Source organism: Schistocerca americana, chromosome 4 (assembly GCF_021461395.2).
Source record: "Schistocerca americana isolate TAMUIC-IGC-003095 chromosome 4, iqSchAmer2.1, whole genome shotgun sequence".
Classification (NCBI taxonomy): Eukaryota; Metazoa; Arthropoda; class Insecta; order Orthoptera; family Acrididae; genus Schistocerca; species Schistocerca americana.
In genome coordinates, this window is record NC_060122.1 from 108,908,883 (window position 1) to 108,936,736 (window position 27,854).

Consider the following 27,854-nt stretch of genomic DNA (forward strand, 5'->3'; position numbering starts at 1 on the left):
GAGATAATATCTCTATCACTAGATTATCCAGTCACAGCCAATTTGCTATACCAGATCTGTCAATTCATTCGCAAAGTCAAAAAAGAAAAAGCCGGAAGGTTAAAGATTATGACACCAATAGTAATAGAGAAAGAACAATTATTTTTACTTTTAGGCAAACGGTTGATTGAAATATGGAGCTTAGGTGAACTTAGTCAAAAATTGTTGTTATAGTAACTGAGATTAAGGAAAGATAAGTTGATTTCCTGGTTATAACAGAAACAAAATAAAAGGGGAAATCTTTAAAAAAAAATTGTGATTGCATATTTAATTATTCTGGAATGAAAGATAAAGGGGCTGCAGCTGCTGTAGGAATAATATTTCATTGAAGACTCACACTCTGATTAATGCAACTCTTACTTTTTTAAAAAAAGTAGAGAGAGAGAAGCTTGAATGCATTATCCTTGTTACCCAGTACCATCCAGGCCTTGAATGCCTCACTAAATTACACCAGTGAGACTATGACTTCCCAATTCAAGCTATGAAAAAATATCCTCTCTCCCTGATATCCTTCCTACACCATCCACTGTCACCTTCCATAACCCTCTTCACCGCTGTATTATCCTAGTTATGGTATTCCCAACCATTTTATGTACCCCAAGTTTCTTATTACTGCAATCGTCTCATCTGTGAAACCTGCCTTATGCACCCACCCACTAGCACCTACTCCTGTTGTGGCACTGGTATATATGACAATATCAAACAAAGAGCAACTTGTAGAACCATGCATGTTCTTTATTGCCTAATTTGTCTCCACAGCACAGTGTTTTGTGTAGGAATGATTGCCACTAAACTGGCTGAGTGCATGAATGGGCATGTATACAAGAAATGTCTGGCTTAGGGATGCCCAGTATTGAAACTTGCCCTTCAACACATACTTGTGTGCGTAGATCCTCTTGTACTCTGCTAACACACCATCACTTTTCTTTTTCATTATGATTATTTTTTATCATTTTGATTTTATTGACTATGTGACCATTTACTTTCATTTACTTTTTCATCTTCGTTCTCTCCCTCCTCTCTATTTCATTTTTTCCGTTCTAGTTTCTAATTGCATTATTTGTTTCTGTTCCTCTTCGTCTGTCTTTACTTCTCATTCATCCTCTGGACTAAAGCTGACACAGTGCTTGCCAGTGAACTATCTCTGACCTCCAACGCTGTCTGCCAGTGCTCCATTCATCCTTGCACACCCTTGTCCTCACTACAGGTGGGTCCTTGTCATCCTGGGGTTTGAGTGACCTACCCTTTCTGCAGATCCTTCTTCCATCCTCAGGGAGGAGTGTGTATCAGCTGTTCTAAATATTTGACCTCTTGAGGGTAAGTAATAGCTTGAGTAACCTAGTTTTTTATTTCGTTGTAACCAAGTAGTTTTGATCTTTTGGTCTTTTTCAAGTGATATGCATATGACGTGGATGCATCATATTTGTAAGAGACCAACCCATTTTATGTGTAATGTAATGAACACTCCATTGGAATAAACAGACAAGCCTGTTATGCAAGTGAATGCAACCATAATGAATTGGGTGAACACACTCCTTTCACAGGTTGCATAAAGGTGAAGAGAATGTCATGCAGTGTGCATTTCCTCAATAGAGTATGGAAACAGTGAATGATGTTCACCACATACACAAGTTAAGGATGTGGAGGCACATCATGAACAAGCTTGAACACAGATGAGTGTGAAGAATTCATTATTAGGAAAGATGTGCTGGCATCATGGAAGATTTGTAGTACTATGGATGTGAAAAAGGGAAGGAAAGTCATTCTCATTATAAAGGTGACAATGAAATATGCAGCGGGGTGATAGAAGATGATGCAAGTGACAAACGGATGAAACAAATAGAGGAATTACAAGTAGTAAAAATCCAAGAGTGTACTGTGTTAGGTATTGACAAAAGATAATAGTAACCAACTGTTATATTTTCATACCACTCAGGGAAATTTTGTCCCATTAAATGAAACATGCATGTGCAACGTACCACACAAAAATCCATTAAAAATAGTTTAAAGGAGTGTTACCAATGGGCGAACTGGGAACCTGCCAGAATTAGAATCTTAAGCTCTCAAACAAAATTCTACTGGTAGACAGAGCAGTGAAGTACCTAGGGGTAACCCAGGTTGTGAAACTAACATGAAACCTTGACATAAAGTGTAGTAACCACAACCAACAGCGGGAACGCCTTGGGCCGCGGATCGGAGCCGCCAGGCGGGGAAGCCGCCGGCGGTGGAGCACGCACCACCGCGTAAACACAGGACAAGTCGGACGACAGACCAACGACAACTGACAACAACCGACCATGACCGACTATGAGCGACACAACAAGGAAGAGATAAACAATGGAGGCTTGTGGAAACCACAACACCAAACACCAAACATAAATCCACTCGAAACCAGAGCCAGGCAAATGTCAACAACGAGCAACGACCAGAACGCAGTACCGCCGAGATAGAAACGAAATCCAGAGTGAGTACCAGACTGGCTGGACTAGGGCAGAGCGGGTCCCTATATACGAAACCGGAGGGAGCGGCTATTGGTCGTTGTCTGCATGTGGCTTAGCGGTGGTGCCCTCGCTGTGCGAGAGCCGCTGCGCAGAACAGCCGCCACGGAGGCGGAGCCCTCTATGGGCTGACCACGTCCATTTGTTCTGCTGTGTGTTCGACTTCCGCGGCGGAAGGTACTAGATCCCCCCCCCCCCCGAAATTGGTGCATAGGGGCGGAAATGCCCCGGACGATGCCGAGGCGGACGGAACGAGGGCACAGGTTGTGAGACGTCCGGAGGGACCACTGGCGGAGGGGTGGGCAGACTGTCTGCGGCATCCATCAAGGCGTCACCAGAGGGCAGGGGGTCAGTGGACGTCTCTATACCCCGGCGAGGCGGAACGGGTGCCTGCAGAGCCGGCGAGGAGATGGAGGTTGAAGGGAAGGGCTCCACCTCGAGGGACGTGTCTGCACCAGGAAGCAGGGAAGGCGGTGGGGGAGGAATCAGGGCAGGGGCCCGAGGGCGGAGTTGGTTATGGTGGTTGCGCTCGAGCCCTCTGTGTGTCTGTACGGTCGTCACTCACCGCCCATGAGCTGCTGTCACCGCAGCGGCGTCCATGCAGGTGTGCTGCCATAGGAGCGGGCCCACACGGCCATGCCCGGGGCGTAGCGCCGGGAGGGGCGAGAGCGAGGCCCAGAAGGGGATGGTGTCAGCAGGTGGAGGAGGGTCCGAGGTTGTCGCTCGTGAAGGAGTTCGGCAGGACTATGACCGGCCACCGGTGTAGTGCGGTAGGTGCTTAGAAACAAGGTGACGGCCGAGGTGGAGGCCGACAGCTCCACTGATTTCATCAGCTACTGTTTGAAAGTGCAGACCAGGCGTTCCGCCGCGCCATTGGATGAAGGATGGAAGGGGGGAGAGCGAATGTGTTAGTGGAGCAGAAGGCCTGGAATGAGGACGCCGTGAATTGGGGCCCATTATCTGTGACCAACGTCTGAGGAAGGCCTTCAATGGCCAACACCTGTGCCAAGGCGGTGAGGGAGGCTTCAGTGGTGGTGGACGCCATACGAACCACATATGGGTATTTGGAATAGGCATCAATGATGAGGAACCACATGGAGCCTAAAAAGGGGCCTGCAAAATCGAGATGGATCCTGTCCCAGGGTTGGCTGGGTGTTGGCCAGGGCGCGAAAGATTGTGGAGGACTAGCCTGATGACGCGCACACACCGTGCAACCACGGACCAGGTGCTCAATGTCTCCATCAATCCCTGGCCAATAGACATGTCGTCGAGCCAACGCCTTCATGCGAGACATCCCCCAGTGTCCGCGATGTAATAAGTGCAGGACGCGTTGGCGTAAGTCCGGAGGGATGATCTCCCGATGGGCATCTGAGTCCGTGGACAACAGGAGGACGTCCTCCATCACCGAAAGTCTGTGTGAGACGTGACGCCACCGGCTGAAGTCCGTTTTCGAACGTCAGGTAAGGTAGGGAGGCCAACCATGGGTGACATAGCGGAGGACGTGTCGCAGCATGGGGTCCCTGCGCGTGGAAGCGGCGATTTGCGTGGCTGTCAGAGAAAATCCATCGAGAGTCTCCCGGCGGGCAGAGTTGATGTGGAAGCACAGGACTTCCTGCTGGTCGAACGCCGGATCGGGTCCTGCTGGGTGACATGACAAGGCATCTGCATTAGTGTGTTGACTGGTGGGCTTATAGCTGATGGTGTAAGTGTAATTACGCAAGAACAATGCCCAGTGCTGAAGACGCTGAGCCGTCCGTTCTGGTAGGTGCGAATAGGGCTCGAAAAGGGACACTAAGGGCTTGTGATCCATGAGGAGGGTGAACTGCGCCCCAAACAGGTAAATGTGAAATTTCTGAACTGCAAAAATAATGGCAAGAGCCTCCTCTTCGATCTGAGAGTAATTCCTTTGCGCAGGGGTTGACGTCTTGGATGCATATGCCACAGGTTGTTCCGACCCATCCTCATTCCTGTGTGCCAGGTCTGCCCCAATCCTGTACGCTGAGGCATCGGCCGCCACCACCAAGGAACGATCCGGAGAGAAAGGCGTCAGGCGAGGGGCAGATTTCAGCATCGTCTTCAGGCGGGTGAAAGCCTGATCGCAGGCAGAAGTCTACATGTAAGGTACCCCTTTGCGACACAGGCGATTTAGGGGATGCGACGTGGGCGGCTTGGTGTAAGAACTTTAAGTAATAATTGACTTTCCCCAAAAATACCTGGAGTTGGGATAAGTTTTGTGGACGGGGAAGGGCATCGATGGCTGCGACATTGCGGTCCGAAGGGCGAATGCCATCTTTACTGAGCCAATGTCCTAAGTACTCCACTTCCGGTTGAAAAAAACTGCACTTCTCCAGTCGACAACGTAAACCCGCAGCCTGCAGCGCGTGAAATAAGGTACTGAGGTTGCCCAGATGTTCCTGGCGTGTGCGCCCCGTGACTAAGATATCATCGAGGTAATTGACACAAGCCGGTAGTGGTTGCGTAAGTTGCTCGAGATACCGCTGGAAAATCGCAGGGGCAGAGGAAATGCCAACGGAAGACGCTTGTATTTATAGAGACAAAGGTGTGCTGATGACGATGATGGCCTGCGATTCCTCATCCAACGGCAATTGGTGATAGGCTTCTGCCAGACCAATCTTAGAAAAGTACTCGCCACCTGCCAGTTTAGCGTGAAGGTATTACTGTCGAGGAATGGGATAAGTTTCGACCAAAGACTGAGCGTTGACCGAAGCCCCAAAGTCCCCACAAAGACGAAGCGATCCATTGGGTTTCTTGATGACCACTAAGGGCGTTGCCCAGGCACTCAATTGTACCGGCTCGATAACCACCGCAGCCTGGAGCCGATCGAGTTCCTGCTTGACGGCCGCACGCAAAGCTACCGTAATAGGCCGAGCCCGACAAAACCGAGGCTGTGTGTTCGGCACTAAAGTGATGTGTGCCTGGAAATCGGAAGCGCAGCCCAGGTCTGCCTAAAACAGGGAGGAAAAGGACGCGCACAGATCGTCTAGGTCCTGAAATGGAACTGTAGTTGAAACGAACTGCACTTCATCTTGAATGGAAAAGCCAAACCGTGTAAACGCATCTAGTGCAGAAATGTCCGAAGCCGACGGGTGGTCCACCACAAATTGGGTAAGGGGCCGGGGAACGTTTTTGTAGATGGCCATAACAGAAAACTGCCCACGGAGAGGGATGGAACCGTCGCCGTAGGCGACCAACCTCCGAGAGGGTGGGGACAATTCTGGAGACCCGAGATGTGCATACGTCATCAGATTGACCAAAGAAACTGTGGCCCCCGTATCGACCTGGAAACGGACGTCCTCGTTAAAGATGCGTAGGGTGAGGAATAACTTTTGAGCCAATGTGTCGGTCCGAGGGGCGACTGCGTGTAAAGCATGGACGGCCTCCTGTTGGCCTGCAGGGGCGGGACGGGGGCAGGTCGAGTGGCTACGACAGACAGATCGAAGGTGGCCCTCTTTCTCACAGAGCGAACAGGTCTTCCAGCGATGGGAACAGTCAGCTCGAGTGTGGGCCGAGAAGCACTGGGGGCACGACGGGAGGGGGCCACGCGGCCGACGTCGAGGGGCAACTGGTGGTTCGGACGCCGTAGAGACGTCAGACAGCGAGGAATCTCGGAGGTGGTAACCCTCTGGAGACTGCGTCCTGTCGACGGCGATAAGGAGTGGAGCGGGAAGTGGACTCGACTGCTGCCCCCTGGGGCCGCGCCATGAGACATTCGTTCGCTGCTTGAGCAATTTCGAAGGAATGGGCAATACGCAGAATGTCTTACAACAAGGGGTTGTCCAACTTTAATGCCGCAGTGTGGACCTCTGGATTGGGCACCAGTTGAACAACCACATCCCGAATTAAAGAATCTGCATATGACACCTTGCACTGCTGATTGATGCACGTGAAGTTGCATTTGTGGCTGAGGCCTTGCAAATCCGTCACCCAGGAACGGTAGGACTGACCCGGCTGCTTGTGGTATTGATGGAATTCCAAGCGAGATGCAACCACATGGTATCGCTGGGAATAATAGTTAGTTAGCAACACACAGATCTCGTGAAAGGAGCGAGCCATGGGGTCGGCCAACGGTGCCAACTTGCGGAGCAAGAAAAACGTGTCCAGTGAGGCCCAAGACAAGAACAACGACCGCTGCAGAGAGTCATCCGACACCTGAAAGGCCGTGAAATGTTGCTTCAGACGATGCAGGTACGTTTCCCAATCCTCTTTTGCGTCGTTGAATGGTGAGAACGACGGCAGACATGTGAACGTGTCTGAAAGCGGGGCACCTGGGGAAAGAGGTGGGAGGAAATCCCGCTTATTGACCCTGTCTGAGAGCAACTGCAGTGAGGTCTGTAAGACCTCCAACTGCTGCTGCTGCTGTCGCATGAGCTGCTGCTGTTGCTCTAAGAGAGTGAGTAATTTCTCTTCCAGACTCCTATGTTCTGTTTACCTCGGCGCCAAAATGTAGTAACCACAACCAACAGCGGGAATGCCTTGGGCCGCGGATCGGAGCCGCCAGGCGGGGAAGCTGCCGGCGGTGGAGCATGCACCACCGCGTAAACACAGGATGAGTCGGACGACAGACCAACGACAACTGACAGCAACCGACCACGTCCGACTATGAGTGACACAACAAGGAAGAGATAAACAACGGAGGCTTGTGGAAACCACAACACCAAACACCAAACGTAAATCCACTCGGAACCAGAGCCAGGCAAATGTCAACAACGAGCAATGACCAGAACGCAGTACCGCCGAGATAGAAACGAAATCCAGAGTGAGTACCAGACTGGCTGGACTAGGGCAGAGCGGGTCCCTGTATACGAAACCGGAGGGAGCGGCTATTGGCCGCTGTCTGCACGTGGCTTAGCGGTGGTGCCCTCGCTGCGCGAGAGCTGCTGCGTGAGAGCTGCTGCGCGGAATAGCCACCGCGGGGGCGGAGCCCTCTATGGGCTGACCACGTCCATTTGTTGTGCCGCGTGTTCGACTTCCACAGTGGAAGATACTAGATAAAGAATATAAGTTCCAAGGAAAAAGGTACTTTACTTGCACTAGAAGGGCCTGTTGTGAAAACTGGGCTCTAAGTCCTAGGAGCATGTACTGGATGTACGCCTCTGTATTAAGGCCTATTTGTAAGACTTTAGTGTGAGGAAATAAAATAGAACAGAAAGTAGCTCCTGAGGAGCTTGGCGTAGTGCAGAGACTGGCCTCTCTGACCATAACAGGTGGAATAAGCAGCACACTCCCTGCTGGGAGGGAGACCATGTTGGACCTACCTCCATTATATTTGTGGTTTAAAATGGAGGCAACAGCATGGACACACAGTTTGAAACTGAAAATCTGTAGGATATCCCACAAAATATAATGAATATGGTAAATATAGGAAAGGTCATGAAAATGTTGGTGAGTTATACAAAAGCCTCCAGCTGCTCCAATAAGCCTTTCAGCATAACAGCATAAGAATTGGAAGCAGGCTGCAGTGGGAGAATGAACCACAATACTGGTTTGCAGACAAGTCGAAAACAGACAGAGGTACTGGGAATCGGAGTATACAGGGAGCAGCCTGAACTGCAGAGAGCAGTTTCTATAGGGAAGCTGGCCACAGTATTCCAGGAGTAAGTATTTGCTATCAGAAAGTGCAGAGAGGAGAATCTGTGTGGGTGCTACAAGAATCATGACATGCACTTTCATTCAGAAAGTCAGGCAGCTGCGAAATCTCCATCAGCCCCTGAATGAAATAAAGATCATTGTAGAATTCCCAGAATCCCTTATGAGGCTAGGGGAAAGCAACAGGATAAACCTGCTGTGGGTTCCTGATCACTCAGAAATTAGTGCTAATGAGCGAGCTGATAGTGTGATCAGGGCAGTAGCAATGACTCCATTTACTGGATTAGAACCTATCTTAACCATCACTAAGGAAATGGTAAAATGAAAACTATGTGACTGCATCAGGAAGAAGCATGCATAATATTGGACTAAAATCTAAAAACAAAAAAAGACCATGTTGTCAGTGCAGTTCTGAAATCTGGGGCATGAGCAGAAAGCAAATTAAACTCATGGTATGACTAATGACTGGTGGTAGGAAACGTCTGTACTTGCCCCTATGTGCAGTCTGTGGGGTGTGAGGTATGAAACTACATCACACTTAACCGTTCAGTGCATAGACACAGTTTATTTGGGTCATTATTTCCTAAAGAAATTGTTGCCAATAAACACCTAGTAAAGGGTCTCCTTCTACTCTTCAAGGGTGTTGGCTAGTTTTAATAGAATGACAGGAAGAAAAACCAACAATAAACTCGGTTTTCGTGTGGGCAACAATGGGCTAAGACCACTGTTGTTTTGTCTGCCTGACAAGGGAACCTCCCCATCGCACCCCCTTCAGATTTAGTTATAAGTTGGCACAGTGGATAGGCCTTGAAAAACTGAAAACAGATCAATCGAGAAAACAGGAAGAAGTTGTGTGGAACTATGCAAAAATAAACAAAATATACAAACTGAGTAGTCCATGCGCAAGATAGGCAACGCCAAGGATAATGTGAGCTCAGCAGCACCATGGTCCCGTGGTTAGCGTGAGCAGCTGTGGAACGAGAGGTCTTTGGTTCAAGTCTTCCCTCAAGTGAAAAGTTTTCTTTCTGTATTTTCACAAAGTTATGATCTGTCTGTTCGTTCATTGATGTCTCTGTTCACTGTAATAAGTTTAGTGTCTGTGTTTTGCGACCGCACCGCAAAACCGTGCGATTAGTAGACGAAAGGACATGCCTCTCCAATGGGACCCGAAAACATTTGATCGCAAGGTCATAGCTCAACCGATTCTTCCACAGGAAAACACGTCTGATATATTCTATACGACACTGGTGACAGCATGTGTGTCACATGACAGGAATATGTTGTCGACCCACCTAACTTGTACACTTGGCGAATGGGTAAAAAAATTCTTCTACCTTGCCTGATTTAGGTTTTCTTGTGGATGTGATAATCACTCCCAAAAAAGTGATGAAAACATAAGAGTTTGTCACATAAACTGAAAATAAAAAATTAAACTTTCCACTTGAGGGAAGATTTGAACCAAGGACCTCTCGCTCCGCAGTTGCTCACGCTAACCACAGGACCATGGTGCTCCTGAGCTCACGTCAGCCTTGTTGTTGCTTATCTTGCACATGGACTACGCAGTTTGTATATTTTGCTTATTTTTTTCGTAGTTCCACACAACTTCTTCCTGTTTTCTCGATTGATCTGTGTTCAGTTTTTGAAGGCCTATCCACTGTGCCAACTTATAACTAAATCTGGGGGGGTGCGATGGTGAGGTTCCCTTGTGAGTAAAACACAACAAATGGGATTTTGTCAAAAGCCATGTTTTGATCCTTTATTTCCAATATCATAAAAAATGATCCTAATAAAGATGTAAAATTCTTGTATCTCTTCTTTGTATGACAATTTGAGAGGTAAATGATAGATAGTGAAATAAGGTCAGTTGATTCTCCAGTCCTTCCACTAGCTACAGAAAGGCCAAAAACGCCTCTGCTGTAATGGTTAATGTGAATGATTATATCAGTTATGATCAGATGTTTATTCAGCTAAGGCTCCTGATAAGTTGCATTTTTATTACAGGCAATGATATGAATTATTACACAAAAGAAACAAACCATCTTTATTTTGTTTATTCAGTACGTTCGACCACAAATGTTTCAAATTGAGACACAGTATAAATTTTTCATTTTTTCCTCCATGTAACTCCTACTGCTCTCATTGGACACCTTAGCTTCAGTCTAACTCAAGCATTATGGTGTTCCATGGGTTCTGTACATAAACTACAAATTAAAATTTCCACTTCCCTTTTTCATTTACAAAACATAAATTTCACTTTAAAAGTTAGAACTTATTAAAATGAAAATTTTGAGCCCAATGTCCAAATGATAATGCTCTTACAACTTTTGGCTGTACACATTACTTCAGTAGTTTCCTGTTTACAATTTGATAGAACTGGTGATGCCACTATATGTGCAGAACTTGACTTTTACTTATCAACTGATCACTGCATCATATTAACTGTGATTGCTTGAATCTTCACATATGGTAGTAAGGCAGAAATGTTAAATATAACCAGTCTTGGGACTGAAGGCCACAAGAGCAATAGATGATCAGAATATAGGGAAAGATGTGTGTTCAAGAAATACCATTTGGAAACAGTGTGCTCGTATATTTCTAATTTGCTTTCTTCTGATATTCCTGACTCAGATTTTGTTGTTATTTATGAATCAAGCAGCCCCTTTCATAGATTTACAAAATTTGTTTGTTTTTTTATCACTTTTTTAAATATTTTGATCCACTGTTAATTGAATATTAACAATACAGTGAGCAGAGATAACCACACACTGCGTAGTAGTGCTTTGAGCAGTGAGATTAGGGGTATAGTTGCTCAGATATGAATTTTTTGTCTTCTTCAGAAAATGGCAAGTGCTTGTGCGATATTTTTGATTATTCCCTTTTAAGAGAACTGTTGAACTTGAGTAGTCATGTCTTCTTCTTCTTTCTTCCCAAATTCTCTTCATACGTTCACTGTGTTCTCTCTTGTGTTTTTCCGACCATCTTTTCCCTTTCTGTTCTCCGTGTGTTCTTGTTTAAGTGTGTGTTTTTTTATGATGTTTCTAAACTGTTCTCTATTGTTTATGGTGTCTTTTGTGATTCCCAGTTCTTTAACGTCTTCTTCTGTTTCAGTGAACCACTTTGTCTTGTTTTTGCTCTTGTTTACTATCTCAAAGATTTGCCTTGTGAGTGTGGTTTTATTCATCCTGCTGATATGTCCATAAAATGTCATCTTGCTCTTTCTAATGGTGTCTGTTATTGTTTCTATGTCTTTGTAAATCACTCTAGTTGGCCTCTTTATCCAAATTTCTTCCCGAAACACTGGTCCATATATTTTCCTCAGAAGTTTTCTTTCCTGCTTTTCAATCTCTCTGATCTTCATATGGCCAACAATCACTGTAGTTTCTGCAGCATAATGTGCTTGTGGTAGGACTACTGTGTTGTAATGCCTTAGTTTCGCAGTGACAGAAATAGATTTCTTATTACAGTGATTCCAATTGAGCTTATATGCTTTTTGTAATCTAGAGATTCTATATTTATTGGTTATTGAGTTCAGTCCTGATGGTTGGATTTTCTCTCCCAGATATCTGAAGTGGGCAACTTGCGCCACTTTCCTGTATTGAGTAGTAATGGGGTGATTATCTACAGGTTTGTTTTCCATGTACTGTATTTTCTCATAGGAGATTTGTAGCCCAGTTTGCTGTGAGATTTCGAGTAGTTTTTCCAATTCAAGTTCGGCTTCCTCTGTATTGTTCGTTAGAATGGGAAGATCGTCTGCGGAAGCCAGACACTTCACGCTGGTTCTCTGCTCTTTTTTAATCTCAAGCTGAAATCCTTTTATTTCCTTTTGCCATGTCCTCACAATTTTTTCCAGAACCATGTTAAATAGAAAGGGGGACATTCCATCTCCTTGGCGAACACCAGTATAGATACGAAATGCTTCTGATGTTTCTCCCATGAATTTAACTTTGGAGGTTGTATCTGTTAATGCCTGTTGAATAATTGACCCTGTTTTCCTGTCAATCCTGAATTCCTCTAAATTGTGGAATAATGTTTGTCTGTATATTGAATCGTAAGCCTTTTAAAATAGACAAAAGTTACCACAGTATTTCAACATCTCATTTGCAAAATTGTTTTTAAGTTCCATATCTGTTCGATGTAAGATCTACCTTTGCAAAACGCTGCCCGATACTCCCCCTATTAACTGGTCTGCTTGTTCTTCTAGTCTGTTTAACAGAGCCTTTGAAAGAATTTGGTATATTACAGGGAGCAGTGAAATTCCCCTGTAATGATTTGATCAGTTTTTGCACTGTTTTTGTGGTGAGGGTGAATTAATGCACATTTCCATTTTGCAGATATTTGTTCAGTTTCCCAAATTTTGATATAATTCTGTGGGTTGCTTGTGTGAGATTATTGTCATATAATTTCCACACTTCTGCCATGATTCCGTCTTCCCCTAGAGACTTGTTGTTCTTCAAAGAATTGATTATTTCTGTTACCTCTTTAAGTGATGGTGGATTTGAATTGGGATGGAATGTGGGATTTTTGAAATCTAGTTGTTCTAAAAAACTAAGCTACTATGTTCCAGAAACTGTGTAAGTACGTGTACATGCTCATTAACTCCATGTTGCTCGCCTGGATTTTCCTGCATTTTGTTGATCTTGTGGTAATTTATTTCAGGCTGATATTGGAGTGATTGAAAAATTGCCCAGAGTTTTGATGATGAACAATTCTGACCTCATCCACATTACCCTGAAACTTCTCATGAATTTGTCATTTGATACACATCTAAGGGAAAGGATGGTACGCGTTGGATTAATTCCAAAAATTGTAACATTATTAGGTAAGAGAGACAATTTTTTGTGGTGAGTGCATTTAAACTATGGTTTTTTATAGCAATAAAAATTGAGTAAGTTGGCTTGCCTTGCCATTTAAATATGAGGGGGGAACACAGAAAACCAGACTCAAACTGTTGTGCAAGCACGCTTTGTAGTTATGCTTTGTGCTGCTATGTAGTGTTAGTTTGGTGTCTCCCTTGTCGTTCAGTAAGCTGGTGTCAGTTGGAGTCAAGAAGTTTCTTTGTGGTGCTCTGTTGTTTGCATTGTTATTTCAATCCTTTGACAGTTAATGGCATAGGTGATAAGAAGGAACAAAGAGTCTGTGTGAAACTTTGTTTGCTGTTAGGGGAAACTGCAGCGGAGACTATTGAGATGCTGTGGCAAGCCTGTAATGATGATGATTGGGGGAACTCACATGTTTATGAGTGGTTTTCTCATTTCAAATCAGCAACATGTCAAGTGAAGACTTGCCACACCCTGGTTGTCCTTTGAGAGGAAAAAATGATAAAAATATTAACACATTTAAATGTACATTTGATGCAGTCATCAAAGGATCATTACCAAATTTCTGAGGAAACAAAAGTGTTACCGACCATGGTGCAGCAAATTTTAACTGTATATTTGCACATGAGATGGGTGCCTGCAAAATTTGTTCTTCAGTTTGGTTACAGATGACCAAACAGAAAACCATGTGAATGTTTGCTGTAACCTGAATAGTGTAGCACGGAATGATCCAGATTTTCTGAAAGGAATTGTGACTGGGGATGACAGTTGGTGCCAAGGGTACAATTCAGAGTCAAAGCAAGCGCCATGCTGTGGAAAACTCAAGTGTCACCACAACCCAGGAAAGCACGTCAAATGCGATCCATTGTGGAAACAATGTTGATTTGTTTTTTATGTCAATGACATTGTCCGCAAGGAGTTCATTCCCCCAGGACAAACAGTAAATCGACATTTTCATCCAGATGTGTTACAAATATTACGAGAGCAGGTGTGATGAAAACGACCAGACAATCCACACAACTCTGATAGTCGGACAGTTTATGGCAAAAAACAACATGGTGCTTGTGCTTCATCCACCTTACTCACCCAATTTGGCTCCAGCTGACTTTTTTTTTTTTGTTTCAACAGGAGAAGCAAACTCTGAAAGGAAAGCAATTCAGTGATGCGGATGACATCACAGAAAACAGGCTAATGGTTTTGAACAGTATCTTGCCTCAAGAGTTTCAGAACTGTTTTCAGCAGTGACAAAAGCATTGAGACAAGAGCATTAATGCACATGGACAATATTCTGAATGGAACTAAAGTACTTTGAATGTGGAGTTCAATAAAAGTGCAAAATAACAAAAATTTCAGTTATTTTTGGGTCCCCCTTGTATTTTTACTGTTGGCAACATTTGCATGCATTAGTGTCTGTATATTTATTATTTTATTCGTGGCTGTAATTTTAAGCATATCCTTCTGAATCTGCTTAGTGTATTCATCTCTTGGTCTCCCTCTACGAATTTTACCCTCCATGCTGCCCTCCAGTGCTGAATTTGTGATCCCTTGATGCCTCAGAAAATGTCCTACCAACCAAACCCTTCTTCTTGTCAAGTTGTGCCACAAATTCCTCTTCTCCCCAATTCTCTTCAATACCTCCTCATTAGTTATGTGATCTACCCATCTAATCTTCAGCATTCTTCTGTAGCACCATGTTTCGAAAGCTTCTATTCTCTTCTTGTCCAAACTATTTATCGTCCATGTTTCACTTCCATACATGGCTACACTCCATATAAATACTTTCAGAAACAACTTCCTGACACTTACATCTATACTCGATGTTAACAAATTTCTCTTCTTCAGAAAGGCTTTCCTTGCCATTGCCAGTCTACATTTTATATCCTCTCTACTTCAACCATCATCAGTTATTTTGCTCCCCAAATAGCAAAACTCCTTTACTACTTTAAGTGTCTCAGTTCCTAACCTAATTCCCTTAGCATCACCCGACTTAATTTGACTACATTCCATTATCCTCGTTTTGCTTTTGTTGATGTTCATCTTATACCCTCCTTTCAAGACACTGTCCATTCCATTCAACTGCTATTCCAAGTCCTTTGCTGTCTCTGACAGAATTATAATGTCATCGGCAAACCTCAAAGTTTTTATTTCTTCTCCATGGATTCTAATACCTACTCCAAGTTTTTCTTTTGTTTCCTTCACTGCTTGCTCAATATCACTGCTTGCTCAATATAACAGATTGAATAACATCTGGGAGAGGTTACAACCCTGTCTCACTCCCTTCCCAACCGCTGCTTCCCTTTCATGCCCCTCGACTCTTATAACTGCCATCTGGTTTCTGTACAAATTGTAAATAGCCTTTCGCTCCCTGTATTTTACCCCTGCCACCTTTAGAATTTGAAAGAGAGTATTCCAGTCAACATTGTCAAAAACTTTCTCTAAGTCTACAAATGCTAAAAACGTAGGTTTGCCTTTCCTTAATCTTTCTTCTAAGATAAGTCGTAAGGTCAGTATTGCCTCACGTGTTCCAACATTACTACGGAATCCAAACTGGTGTTTCCCGAGGTCGGCTTCTATCAGTTTTTCCTTTTGTCTGTAAAGAATTTGTGTTAGTATTTTGCAGCTGTGACTTATTAAACTGATAGTTCGGTAATTTTGACATCTGTCAACACCTTCTTTCTTTGGGATTGGAATTATTATATTCTTCTTGAAGTCTGAGGGTATTTCGCCTGTCTCATACATCTTGCTCACCAGATGGTAGAGTTTTGTCAGGACTGCTCACCCAAGGCTGTCAGTCTTTCTAATGGAATGTTATCTACTCCTGGGGCCTTGTTTCAACTCAGGTCTTTCAGTGCTCTGTCAAACTCTTCACGCAGTATCGTATCTCCCGTTTCATCTTCATCTACATCCTCTTCCATTTCCATAATATTGTCCTCAAGTACATCGCCCTTGTATAGACCCTCTGTATACTCCTTCCACCTTTCTGCTTTCCCTTCTTTGCTTGGAACTGGGTTTCCATCTGAGCTCTTGATATTCAAGCAAGTGGCTCTCTTTTCTCCAAAGGTCTCTTTAATTTTCCTGTAGGCAGTATCTATATACCCCTAGTGAGATAACCCTCTACATCCTTACATTTGTCCTCTAGCCATCCCTGCCTAGCCATTTTTGAGACGTTTGTGTTCCTTTTTGCCCACTTCATTTACTGCATTTTTATATTTTCTCCTTTCATCAATTAAATTCAATATTTCTTCTGTTACCCGAGGATTTCTACTAGCCCTCGTCTCTTTACCTACTTGATCGTCTACTGCCTTCACTACTTCATCCCTCAGAGCTACCCATTCTTCTTCTACTGTATTTCTTTACCCCATTCCTGTGAATTGTTCCCTTATGGTCTGCCTGAAACTCTGTACAACCTCCGGTTCTTTCAGTTTATCCAGGTCCCATCTCCTTAAATTCCCACCTTGTTGCAGTTTCTTCAGTTTTAATCTACAGTTCATAACCAATAGATTGTGGTCAGAGTCCACATCTGTCCCTGGAAATGTCTTACAATTTAAAACCTTGTTCCTAAATCTCTATCTTATCATTATATAATCTGTGTGAAACCTTCCAGTATCTCCAGGCCTCTTCCATGTATACAACCGTCTTTTATGATTCTTGAACCAAGCGTTAGCTCTGATTAAGTTATGCTCTGTGCAAAATTCTACCAGACAGTTTCCTCTTTCATTTCTTATGCCCAATCCATATTCACCTACTATGTTTCCTTCTATCCCTTCTCATACTCTTGAATTCCAGTCACCCATGACTATTAAATTTTTGTCTCCTTTCACTACCTGAATAATTTCTTTTATCGCATCATACATTTCATCAATTTCTTCATCATCTGCAGAGCTAGTTGGCATATAAACTTGTACTACTGTACTAGACATGGGCTTGTGTCTATCTTGGCCACAATAATGCGTTCACTATCTTGTTTGTAGTAGCTTACCCGTACTTCTATTTTTTTTATTCATTATTGAACCTACTCCTGCATTACCTCTACTTGATTTTGTATTTATAACCCTGTATTCACCTGACCAAAAGGCTTGTTCCTCCTGCACTGAACTTCACTAATTCCCACTATATCTAACTTTAACCTATCCATTTCCCTTTTTAAATTTTCTAACCTACCTGCCCGATTAAGGGATCCAACATTCCACGCTCCGATCCTTAGAACGCCAGTTTTCTTTCTCCTGATAACGACGTTCTGTTGAGTAGTCCCCACCCGGATATCCGGATGTGGGACTATTTTACCTCAGGAATATTTTATCCAAGAGGACGCCATCATCATTTAACCATACAGTTAAGCTGCGTGCCCTTGGGAAAAATCACGGCTGTAGTTTCAGCTGTTCGATGTACCAGCACAGCAAGGCCATTTTGGTTAGTGTTACAAGGCCAGATCAGTAGTCATCCAGACTGTTGCCCCTGCAACTACTGAAAAGGCTGCTGCCCCTCTTCAGGAACCACACGTTAGTCTGGCCTCTCAACAGATACCCTTCCGTTGTGGTTGCATCTACGGTACGGCCATCTGTATCACTGAGGCACGTAAGCCTCCCCACCAACGGCAAGGTCCATGGTTCATGACTGAACTAGAAGTATTCTTCGAGTACAAAATTATTTCAAGAGTAGAGAGAGAGTCTCATAAATTCCCTTAACCAGCATTATTCTTCGGCAAAGAAGTTTTTGGAGATCGACTATCCAGAGAAGAAGATTGGCTGCGCATACCAAATAAGTCAACCTATGGGAGAGAGGTGGGAAGTTTGCAAACCACCTGCACATCGCTTCTTGTCGTCTAACGCATTAGAATGTGACGACTGGTGAAAAAGGACCCGGAAAAATGGGAATTAGAGACGAACTTGAGAAAAGTGGATTTGCATGTTACCATAGCAACTGAATATAACAAGACGAGAAAACAGTTATGAGAAACTTGATTTAGCCCAGAAATCAAACGAAAAAGAAAATTTGTGAATGCAGCAAAGGGAAAGACGTAAGGAAGTAATAACATTAAAAGAATGGATGGAAGACCCGATGTATTAGACTAAGAAGAGATACGACAATATTAATTCAACTAAGAAGATCCAGTGTGGGGAGTATACAGCTGTCACACACATCGCGGCGATGCCGCCGTGGAAACCGACAACCGATGCCACCCTCACCAGTTGCTGTTCACTGGTGCTGATTCCATACCCGCTCACTGACACAGCCTAAAACTCTACGCTGGGTGAGCATAAAACAATAATTGTTTAAGTATAAAGTTGAAGAAACTGTTCAATAGACTGTATTTGTGTATTTATTATACTTAGAATTATTTTTTTAAAGTGCTGACTAGATCTAAAATTGGTAAAACCATGGAAAACATACAGTTAGTTGAAGAAACTTCAGAACCAGCCATGGCAATGAAAGTGAGTAAGGAGGTGCCAGACTGGCCTCAATTAGTGAATTTGATCAAAACTTCAAATGATAAAATATATGACCAGAGGACAGATTCAACTGCTGAAAATGCTTCTTTAAGAAAAGAACTAAATACAACTTTAAATGCTCAGTGTCTTAAATTTGATTCAGTGAATACTCAATTAAATAATAAATTGGATGTTCAGAATGAAACTTTAGGAATGTTAAGTGCTAAATTAGATGAACAAAGTAAGGAATTTAGCCATTTATGTGAAGGCATGGGAAATTTGAAAACTGAATTTGATGTTTTAACTACTAAAGTAGAAAATTTTAAAATAGATTTGGAAGGTGAACTAACTAGTTCTTTAAGCTGTCACGTAAATCAACTGTTCACTGACTTTAATCAGAGATATAATGAGCAATTTCAGGATTTGACAAAGAAGTTAGAATTTGATATTGAAGATAAATGTAATAATGTAGAATCTGAACTTAGTGAGAAGTTAGGATCATTTCAAAATGTATGTAATGCTGCATTTGATGCTGAAAAGCAAAGATTGCACAATCTGAGAGAGAGTGTTGAAAAGTAGGATAAGTTAATACCAATAGTCTAATCGCAAATTGCAGGTGTTAACACTTGTGCAGATAACATGGAAAGAAACTTTAAAGAGAAACTAGCAGCCTCAAACTTAATAAATATAAGTAGTCTGGAGGAACAGGTAGAGGAAATAAGTGACTGAAAAGTTGCCGTGAGAGTAATCTCCGAGAACGAATCTCCTGTCTTATCTTCTGAACTCAGTGATACCAAGAAAGGTATGAATGAATTATGGAAAGAATTCAAACTTATTCAGGGCAAGGTAGATAAGAGGATGACTTCTCCTAATGTGGTATTGACTAGTTAGGTAATGACAGATTTACAGTGTGAAGCCAATTCATGGTTATCTAGGCAATTTCCTAATTTTAAGTCAGATGGGAAGTACATCCCACTCATTTTCTGAAAAGATTGAACTAAGCCTTGCCGAAGAACTAGGAAGATTCAAAAAAGATTGAATTTGCTGTTGAATACCTTTTAGGGGAAGCTGGAGAGTGGGGTGCTGTAAATATCAAGAACTTTTCTTCTTGGGGATACTTCCAGAAGAAATTTAATGAAAAACACTGGTCCACTAGTGCGCAGGAAAAACTAATATCAGATTTGTGGGACCCGAAGTATTACAATAATATGTGGGGAACAATGAGAAAGTATTTCGACTGGCATTTAATGCAGGCGAAGTACTTAGATAAGCCAATGAAACAAGAGGGGTTAGTTCAAATTTTAATCAGACGCTTACCTATCTATGGAAGAAAAGACATCTTGTGTAGTGGCTGGAAAGCAGTAGAATTGTTGTCCTTTGTGGACGCACTTGCTGCCTTTAAATAAGGACTGCAACAAGAGCATACACCAAAGTGAAAATCTTAATTACAAAAGGAATAGTAATAATAATTAAAAAAAAGGCCAACTTAGCTAGAGTACACCAGTGCAACAGAAATAATGGCAATGATAATTATCAGGGGCAGCATCCGCCTTTGAATTATGTCCAATAACTTCGCAGGAATTTGTGCCAAGTAATAATAGAGCACAAAGTAGTAACATAGTACCCTGATTTGGTAACCAACCAGTGATTACTAACAGTGAGGAAAACACATTGCAATGTGGATCCAGGGCCGGAGCCCAGGTAGTAGAGATATGCTAGGAGGCATGGTTCATAATAAGTATGTTAATTTCACGCACAAAATACCTACAAAGAAATGGTTGTTACTGGAAGAACCAAGCTTTACTACCAGCAATCCACAACCAATAATAGCAGGAACCATGGAGACTTCTGAAGTTAACATGTTTATACTCAGGGAGTGAGGTGTCACTTATTTCTAGAGTGTTCTTTAACACATTACAGATTAAGCATTATTTACCACTGTTACCAGTAACTGGAGTTTACATAGTTGGTATAACCGGAACAAAAAGTAAGGTTGTGGAACATGAAACCCAAGTGAACAGCCACATCGGAAATATCAGATTTCGTCAAACACTTTTAATAATAGAAAAGGATGTTTTATTTGGCCTAGATTGGTTATTAGAATTTAACATCATATTGAATTTCGAGCAAAATGCTTTGGTAAAGGTGACAGTAAATGTTGGATACCATTTGTAATCGATAATTACATTGCAAGACAGATAACTGAATGTTAATGTTTACGATTAATTGCTACAGCACGATTCTCACCAGAGATTGATAATGTAAATCACGTATCACATCGAGCTGACATACAAAACAAAGTTAATGAATTTCTAATATTAACCAGTGAACAAAAATTAGATTTATATAAAATTCTAATGGAATATAAAGTAGTATTTTCCAATCGTCCCAGTTATATCAGCGATGACATATGTAAGTTTAAAATCAAAGATGACACTCCATTTTTCTGTAAGCCATATCCAATACTGATAAGTTTGAAAGAAGCAGTTAAGGAGGAAATTGACAAAATGATTGACAACAATATAATAGAACGTAGTTCTAGCATCATGAATAACCCTTTAGTAGTGGTACAAAAAGATTACAGGAGGTGTGCAATAAGTGTTAAACGTGCCTACATTGAATAAACATATAGAGACAGAATGAGACACACCAATTAGCATTGATGAATTATTATCTAAATTTGAAAAAGCAAGGTTTTTTTTAGCACAATGACCCTGATGGTGGGATATTAGCAAATTAGGCTACATCCTGAATCAAAGAAGTGTACAGCGTTTCTGTTCAATGGTAAATTATATCATTTCAGTGTGTTACCGTTCAGACTAAATATCTCAGTATCCATATTTATTCATGCTCTGGATGAGGCATTAAGGAGAGATTTATTGAAGGATTTAATAATATATGTAGATGATATCCTCATAATCACTCCTACCTGGGAAGAACATTGTCTAACCTTGAGTAAGACCCTGAAAAAATTTAAAGAAAAAGGTATTACAGTGAAATTGTCTAAATTGCACTTTGTGTGACAAGAGCTTAAGTTTCTAGGGCATATTTTAGCAGTGCAGGGGATTAGATTGGATCCTGAGTGCATAAAAGCTATTAAAGAATGTCCACCCCCTAGAAATGTGACAGTTGAAGAGATTTATAGGATTGGCCGGATACTATAATGGTATATACAAGGTCAAGAACTGAATGACCCAAGAATTTTACGTTTATTAAGAAAGGGAATACGGTGGGTTTGGGATCAAGAGGCAAATGATGGGTTTGAAAATGCCAAAAGAGCACTGGTAGAATCACCCATATTACATCATCCGAGTTTGGGTGAGCCATTTAAAATTTCAACCATTGCATCTAATTATGGTATCACAGCAGATGGGGTCTAGATAATGTAAATGATAGATCCATAGATTTTGCTAGCTGTAGTCTTAATAAACATGAATTAAACTACACAGCTACTGAAAAAGAACCATTGGCAACAGTGTGGAGTATCCAGAAATTCCAAACACTAATAGGGGGGTCAGAAATGCATGTCTATACAGACCATCAAGCTCTATCTTTTTTAATGAGTAGTCGGTTGTTACATAGTAGATTAATGTGATTGATGTTGTTCCTACAGGAATATGACATTAGGATACAGTATGTAAAAAGTTCTGAGAATATTGTACCAGACGCTTTGTCTAGGTTACCAGTAGGCATGGAATAGTTAAAACATACGGAGGGACCCGGCGTAATTTTTGCAATTAATTTTATGACAGTAGAATATCCGCACACCAGACAAGAGATGGCCTGAAGAATAACAGAAAACATCCATCATGATCCCTATTTTACAGAAATGTTTGCTATGTGTATCAGGAATTCCGTACCTCCTAATCAAGCAGGAAAGTGGAAAATTATAGGGCATAATTTGTTTTAGAGAGACAGTATAACATCGCAACGTTGGCGCATTTGCATTCGAAGTTAATGGAAGACGAAATTGTGTGGTATATTCATACAGGAGATGGACACTTCGGAATAAAAAAGTGTATAGCTCATATGAATAAGTTCTATTATTTTAAGAAGCTAGGACATAAAGTAGCATCTTTAATTAGGACCTGTGAAATCTGTCAGAAGGTGAAAGAGAGTAACACTCATGTTAAATACAAAATGTATCCAATTATTCCTAAATCGTTACAAGATCTTACAGCTGCAGATTTTTTTGGACCGGTTCCTAAAGGAAAGGGAGGAGTGTCATACTTTTTGGTTCACATAGAGTGCTTGTCAAAATATTTTAATTTATATCCTATCAAAAGAGCAAGTACACAGACAGTTATACACTGTTTTAACAGTAATTTCTGGAGGTGGGAAAACCAAAACGATTTCTCACAGATAATGGACCAAAATTTGTCAGTAATGAATTTAAAGAATTTCTAGTTTGGGAAGATATTAGTCAAGTATTAATATCCAACTATAACCAATCCTCGAATCCGTGTGAGAGAATTATGAAGGAAATTGGGAAATTATGCCACACCTAATGCCATGAAAAACATACTTTATGGGCAATGGAAATTAAAGACTTTGAACTTATTTTAAATGAATTACCACAGTTATCAACTGGATTAACACCTTTGGAAGTAATAGGCAAAGCCTTTGTAGGAGAACCTCTCATTAAATGTTTTACTTGGCCTGGACATCTTACTGTCAACTACAAACTGAATCAGGAAATAGTTTCTAGAAATTTAGTTGAAAAGGCACAGCAAAGAGTGAGTAAGCATAATGAGAAAGCTGTAGAACCGCAGTACAAAGTTGATGACCTAGTCCTTTTAAATCTTCAGAGCTCTGGCCTGAAAAAAGAGACACATAAGTTTTTCCAAAAGTATGAAGGATCATACCGGGTTCGGACGGTAATCCATCCCAAGATATTATTTTTAGTGGATCCTACAACTGGGTCAGAAAAAGGAAAGTACAATGTAAAGGACATAAAGTCGTATGTCTCCCAGGGACGTTAACGTTCTGTGTTAACGGGCAGAGTAACGACCGTCGGATTCCGAGTTGTTTTCTGTTTTTCTTTTGTAATAATTTTCCTTCACCGAATACCCCCAAACTCTTAAACTATTCTGTCATCCCACACTTAGAGGTACTGGTAAAAACCATACCAGCGAGAATTTGTTATTATGTCACCCAAAATTGCTCCTGGCATGTGACTGCATCATCCTCGGTTGTTAGAGGGCTGTGCCCGCCATGAATTTTGACTGTCATCCTCGGTTGTGAGGGGGTTGTGCCCACTAGGAATTTTGATTGCATCTTCCTTGGTTATTCCAGGGATGCTCATACCTGTCTTCATGACTCGTCCCGGCTCGCCCCAACTTATCCTGACTTTACTAGGTGGCGACATGAGGTGAGAATTGGTACGCATATTATCCCTGAAATAAGATAGATTAAATTTGCATTGCCCGCCATTCTCTCCCCCGGTTTCGATTGTAATGCCAACAGCAGTAGACACAGTCTCCACGTAGAGTTAGGTTTTATTTTTGCTGAATTAGTCCTTGTAAGTGATCTCTTCACCAGTGTTTGCGCAAATCTGTGGGCAGAAGTCGGGGTGAAATTAACGTCATTAAATTTGTATATTCTATTAATATGAATCATAATTACAATGATTCCAAAAATGGTTTTCTTGAAAGCTGCCTGGTAATCCTTTTTTTGTCACATAGTTCTAAGTAAGTAAGGAGAACCATACCTGGCACGTAACTTTCAAAATAATTTCTGAAATAGTGAGAAAACTATTCTCTCATTGAATGCAAGATAATCAAGTTAAAGTCATTGAAGCACATTTTTCGTAGTAAACTGAATGTAATATTATATTTGTTGCAAACATAACATTGTGTAACTAATTAAATGACTGTGATAATGGAATATATAATTTTCTACTTGGTACAGAATATTTGTTTGTATCGATGTAGAAAAGGGGTGGGTAGTGTAGGTAAAAGCACAATTTACACTAACAAATAAATCAGACTAACACAAAACACACATCACACCTTTCAAATGACCTTTGCAAACAAGTGTGCCTGATTCTTCACCATTTGCCAGTTTCATAGGGTAGCTAAGATTTTCTTTGGGGACCTCAAGGGTGAAATTAGTTCTGCAGGAGATGATTTAATACCATACCTCCTCTGGCTTCTCACTCAAGTACCAGTGAGGTAGGGATCCTGGGGAAGGGGGGTGGAAAGGGTTTCCTGTTTTTGGGGCTGTCTTCTTTCTCTTCTTCGATCTTAGCAACCACATCTACCTTTATTTCCTTTCTTACTTCTTGTTTGAGGACCTATCTATTTTTTTCCCTCTTTCCATATTCATCTACTTCTGTTGCAGAAGTCCTTCCTAGTTTCTGTTGTTTCCAATAACCTACAACATATCTTCAGATAAGAAGGCTGAAGAATCAGACTACACAAAAACACTTCCGTATACACACAAAGAAATACGAATACACAAACAATGAAGTTACATATCAAAAGGATGTAAGAACTGCCAAGGGTTGTAGGGGAAAAAGATATGTGCACATCTGGAAAGATGCACACTTTGTTTTTTAAGTGACGGTTCTACAGTATTCCTTTTTTTGGGTCTTATCTTGTATATACATACATGTGTGTGTATGTATGTACAAGATACACATACATGTGTGTCAGACAAAAGGAACGATGTAGAACCGTCACTTAAAAAGACACAGAGTGCATCTTTCGAGATGTACACACATAAATATACATAAAAAGAAAGAATGGTAGCAATCAACTCAAGTGCTGAGAGAGATAGGAGCAGGAGAGCTTGTGGAATAATTATAAAACAGTGATAAGCAAGGTTGGAGTTAATCATGATAATCATTTAAGAAAAGTCAGGGTAGCAAACACTCTGAAGTGGTGAGTCGTTAGTATCTACTAAGATTATAGTGCAAGAGGACTCTAAGGTACTAAGAAGTGAGAGTGAAGTATAAAATATATTGTATTTTTAACAGGAAATATTTAAGTATAGTGTACATAAAGATGTATACTAGGGCAATGAACCATGAGGCTTACTCATAAAGGATAAGGTGGATGTACCTGGCATTTGCTAAGGATATAGGGTAGGCGTACCTACATAGAGATAGGACGACCTGAGGCCTGATGGATAAGGATGTTTTATAAAGGGGTGTACCTACCAGAACGGAAGGAGGAAGTTGTAATTACAGCTGACAAATACCTGCTCTATGATCCATAGTGTTTCAGTGTGTGTGTAGAGAAGAGCCTGTGCTATTCTTTGCTGATTTCGTGACTGTGATGATTGTTAAGAACAAATGAAGAAATGAGATCAGACTTTAAGTAATTCATGTGTTGTACTTGCTAGAAGCGAGATATGTTCATATTTTCTGGTGGTTATTAAACCAACCTGTTGTAAATGTATCCTAATAGAGTCTAACATTTGACAACTTGGTTGACTCTCACGAGTTCGAATATTTGCATGAGAAATGGTGAATCCGTTTTTTGTGGAAGTTGAAATATACCATGACTGAACTAAAAGTATTCTTCGAGTACAAAATTATTTCAAGAGTAGAGGGAGAGTCTCATAAATTCCCTTAACCAGCATTATTCTTCGGAGAAGTAGTTTTTGGAGATTGATGTGGCCTGCTATCCAGAGAAGAAGATTGGCTGTGCATACTAAGTGAGTCAACCTATGGAAGAGAGGTGGGAAGTTTGCAAACCAGCTCCACATCACTTCTTGTCATCTAAAGCATTTGAACATTTCATTGCATATAGCTAATTTGTTTAAAAAATATGACATGCTGTGTCCTTTACCAACAATAATGCAATCAAGTTGCTCTGTGTACATAATGAGAAACCTCCAATTGACAAATTTCTCAAATTATATCAAATACAATGCAATGCATGTTTGAGCTTTTATGTAGCACAGACAGCGAGGGCGTTTAAGAATCAATGTTGTGAGCACTTGCTCAGCAAACATGGTGAGAATTCATATCACTCAACTTTTACAGAACATCTCAAAATTGAGAAACACATTCTTCTTCCTCCATCCGTGCTCTACATTGAAATTTTGCATATAGCTGACAAGGGCTGCAAGGTATGGAATGACCCTGTATACTAATTTGAAATATATAAACATTCCCAGCCAAATTCAGAAAATTTGTAGAGTGATCAACTTGCATTAAAAACAGACTCTCTTTTGATCACCAGGCCTTTTATATATTAGTACCTTTTTTTTTAATGTAGTTGGCGTTACTTCTTTATATGTCATTTGTAATTTTTATGTGAATTTATGCATGGTGTTTCAGAAGGGATGGCCAATATTCAGGGATATGACAGAAATGATCATTTGAAACAAAATAGTCAGGTAAACATGTGCTCTAAAACACATACTTTAAGAGCTATGAGATATTCTTGATATATATTTTAGAGCACATGTTTACTGGACTTCTTTCCTTGTTTACTTCCCAATGGAAAGGAAAGAGCTTTCAGTAAAAGAGATTTGTTTCACAGTATCAAAGAGCAAGAATTGCACATAGCACTTAAGGTATACATTTTTGTTTTGAATGATTATTACTGTCATGTCCCTAAATATTGACCATCACTTCTGAAACACCCTTTATATTTTCGTTGCTGCTAGCATAACAGCTTGACACGTACAAAGAAGTGATTCAGTTATTGTAAATTGTCATTCTGTGTTTACAATAATCACACACAATATATACACTGTGGACATATCATGGCATTATGCTTATGTGAAGAAGAAATTGATGTCTGCCAAACCAATACTAAATAAGTTTCTGTAATATACTTCTTATAATTTACATAAATATGTAGCCAACGTCTGAAGATTTATGATGTTCCTAATTTTTTAGGCTTCTGAAGATGACAATTAATTTGTTGAAATCTGTAAAGTAAAATAAAAATATGTTAGCAACTAATGACTGAATTTTATTCTGAAATGTGTGCGTACTGTAAGCACACTTCTCTTTTTATAGACTAAAACAGTTTTGTTTGAAAAGACCAATATATTAATGTCAATATTAAGCTACCAGTACCTGTAGGAGCTAAACAACACTACAACTAAGAAAGTGGAATATTTTTCAAAATAGCAGCTTCCCTGCTAATATATTAGGTTACAATACTGTTTATTTATAAGTTTGGATGCCAAAGAATGTGGAGCTGTCCTGACTTTTCTTATTGATATTTGATGTTCTATAAATAACTCACAGTGTTTATAATATTTAATGTGTAAGTAGACAGAGTGTACCTCATTATGTTTGAAAAACTCATATTTGCATTTCTTTTGTTACATTACATTATGTTACATGAGTTGTATTTCATTGATCCCATGAAGAGGAGTCTCAAGAATGTGGAAAGAAGTTAAATGTGTACATTTTAATTATTTTAATAAAAGAAAATGCTTTGTATTATGCTGTAGTGCGTTAATACAACGTTAATGGTCACTGTGAAGACATCATT

At 41.1% G+C, this 27,854-nt stretch overlaps 1 protein-coding gene across 5 annotated transcripts in view; it reads left to right on the forward strand.

Annotated features, from left to right (window-relative positions):
- The window catches only part of LOC124612825 (kinesin-associated protein 3), a 224,990-nt gene that overhangs the window by 49,887 nt on the left and 147,249 nt on the right, over nt 1-27,854 (forward strand). For all 5 annotated transcript variants that reach the window (XM_047141249.1, XM_047141251.1, XM_047141252.1 and 2 more), the window contains exon 8: nt 12,801-12,963. In XM_047141249.1, coding sequence (XP_046997205.1) covers nt 12,801-12,963 — 163 coding nt within the window. The remainder of the gene's footprint in view (nt 1-12,800; nt 12,964-27,854) is intronic.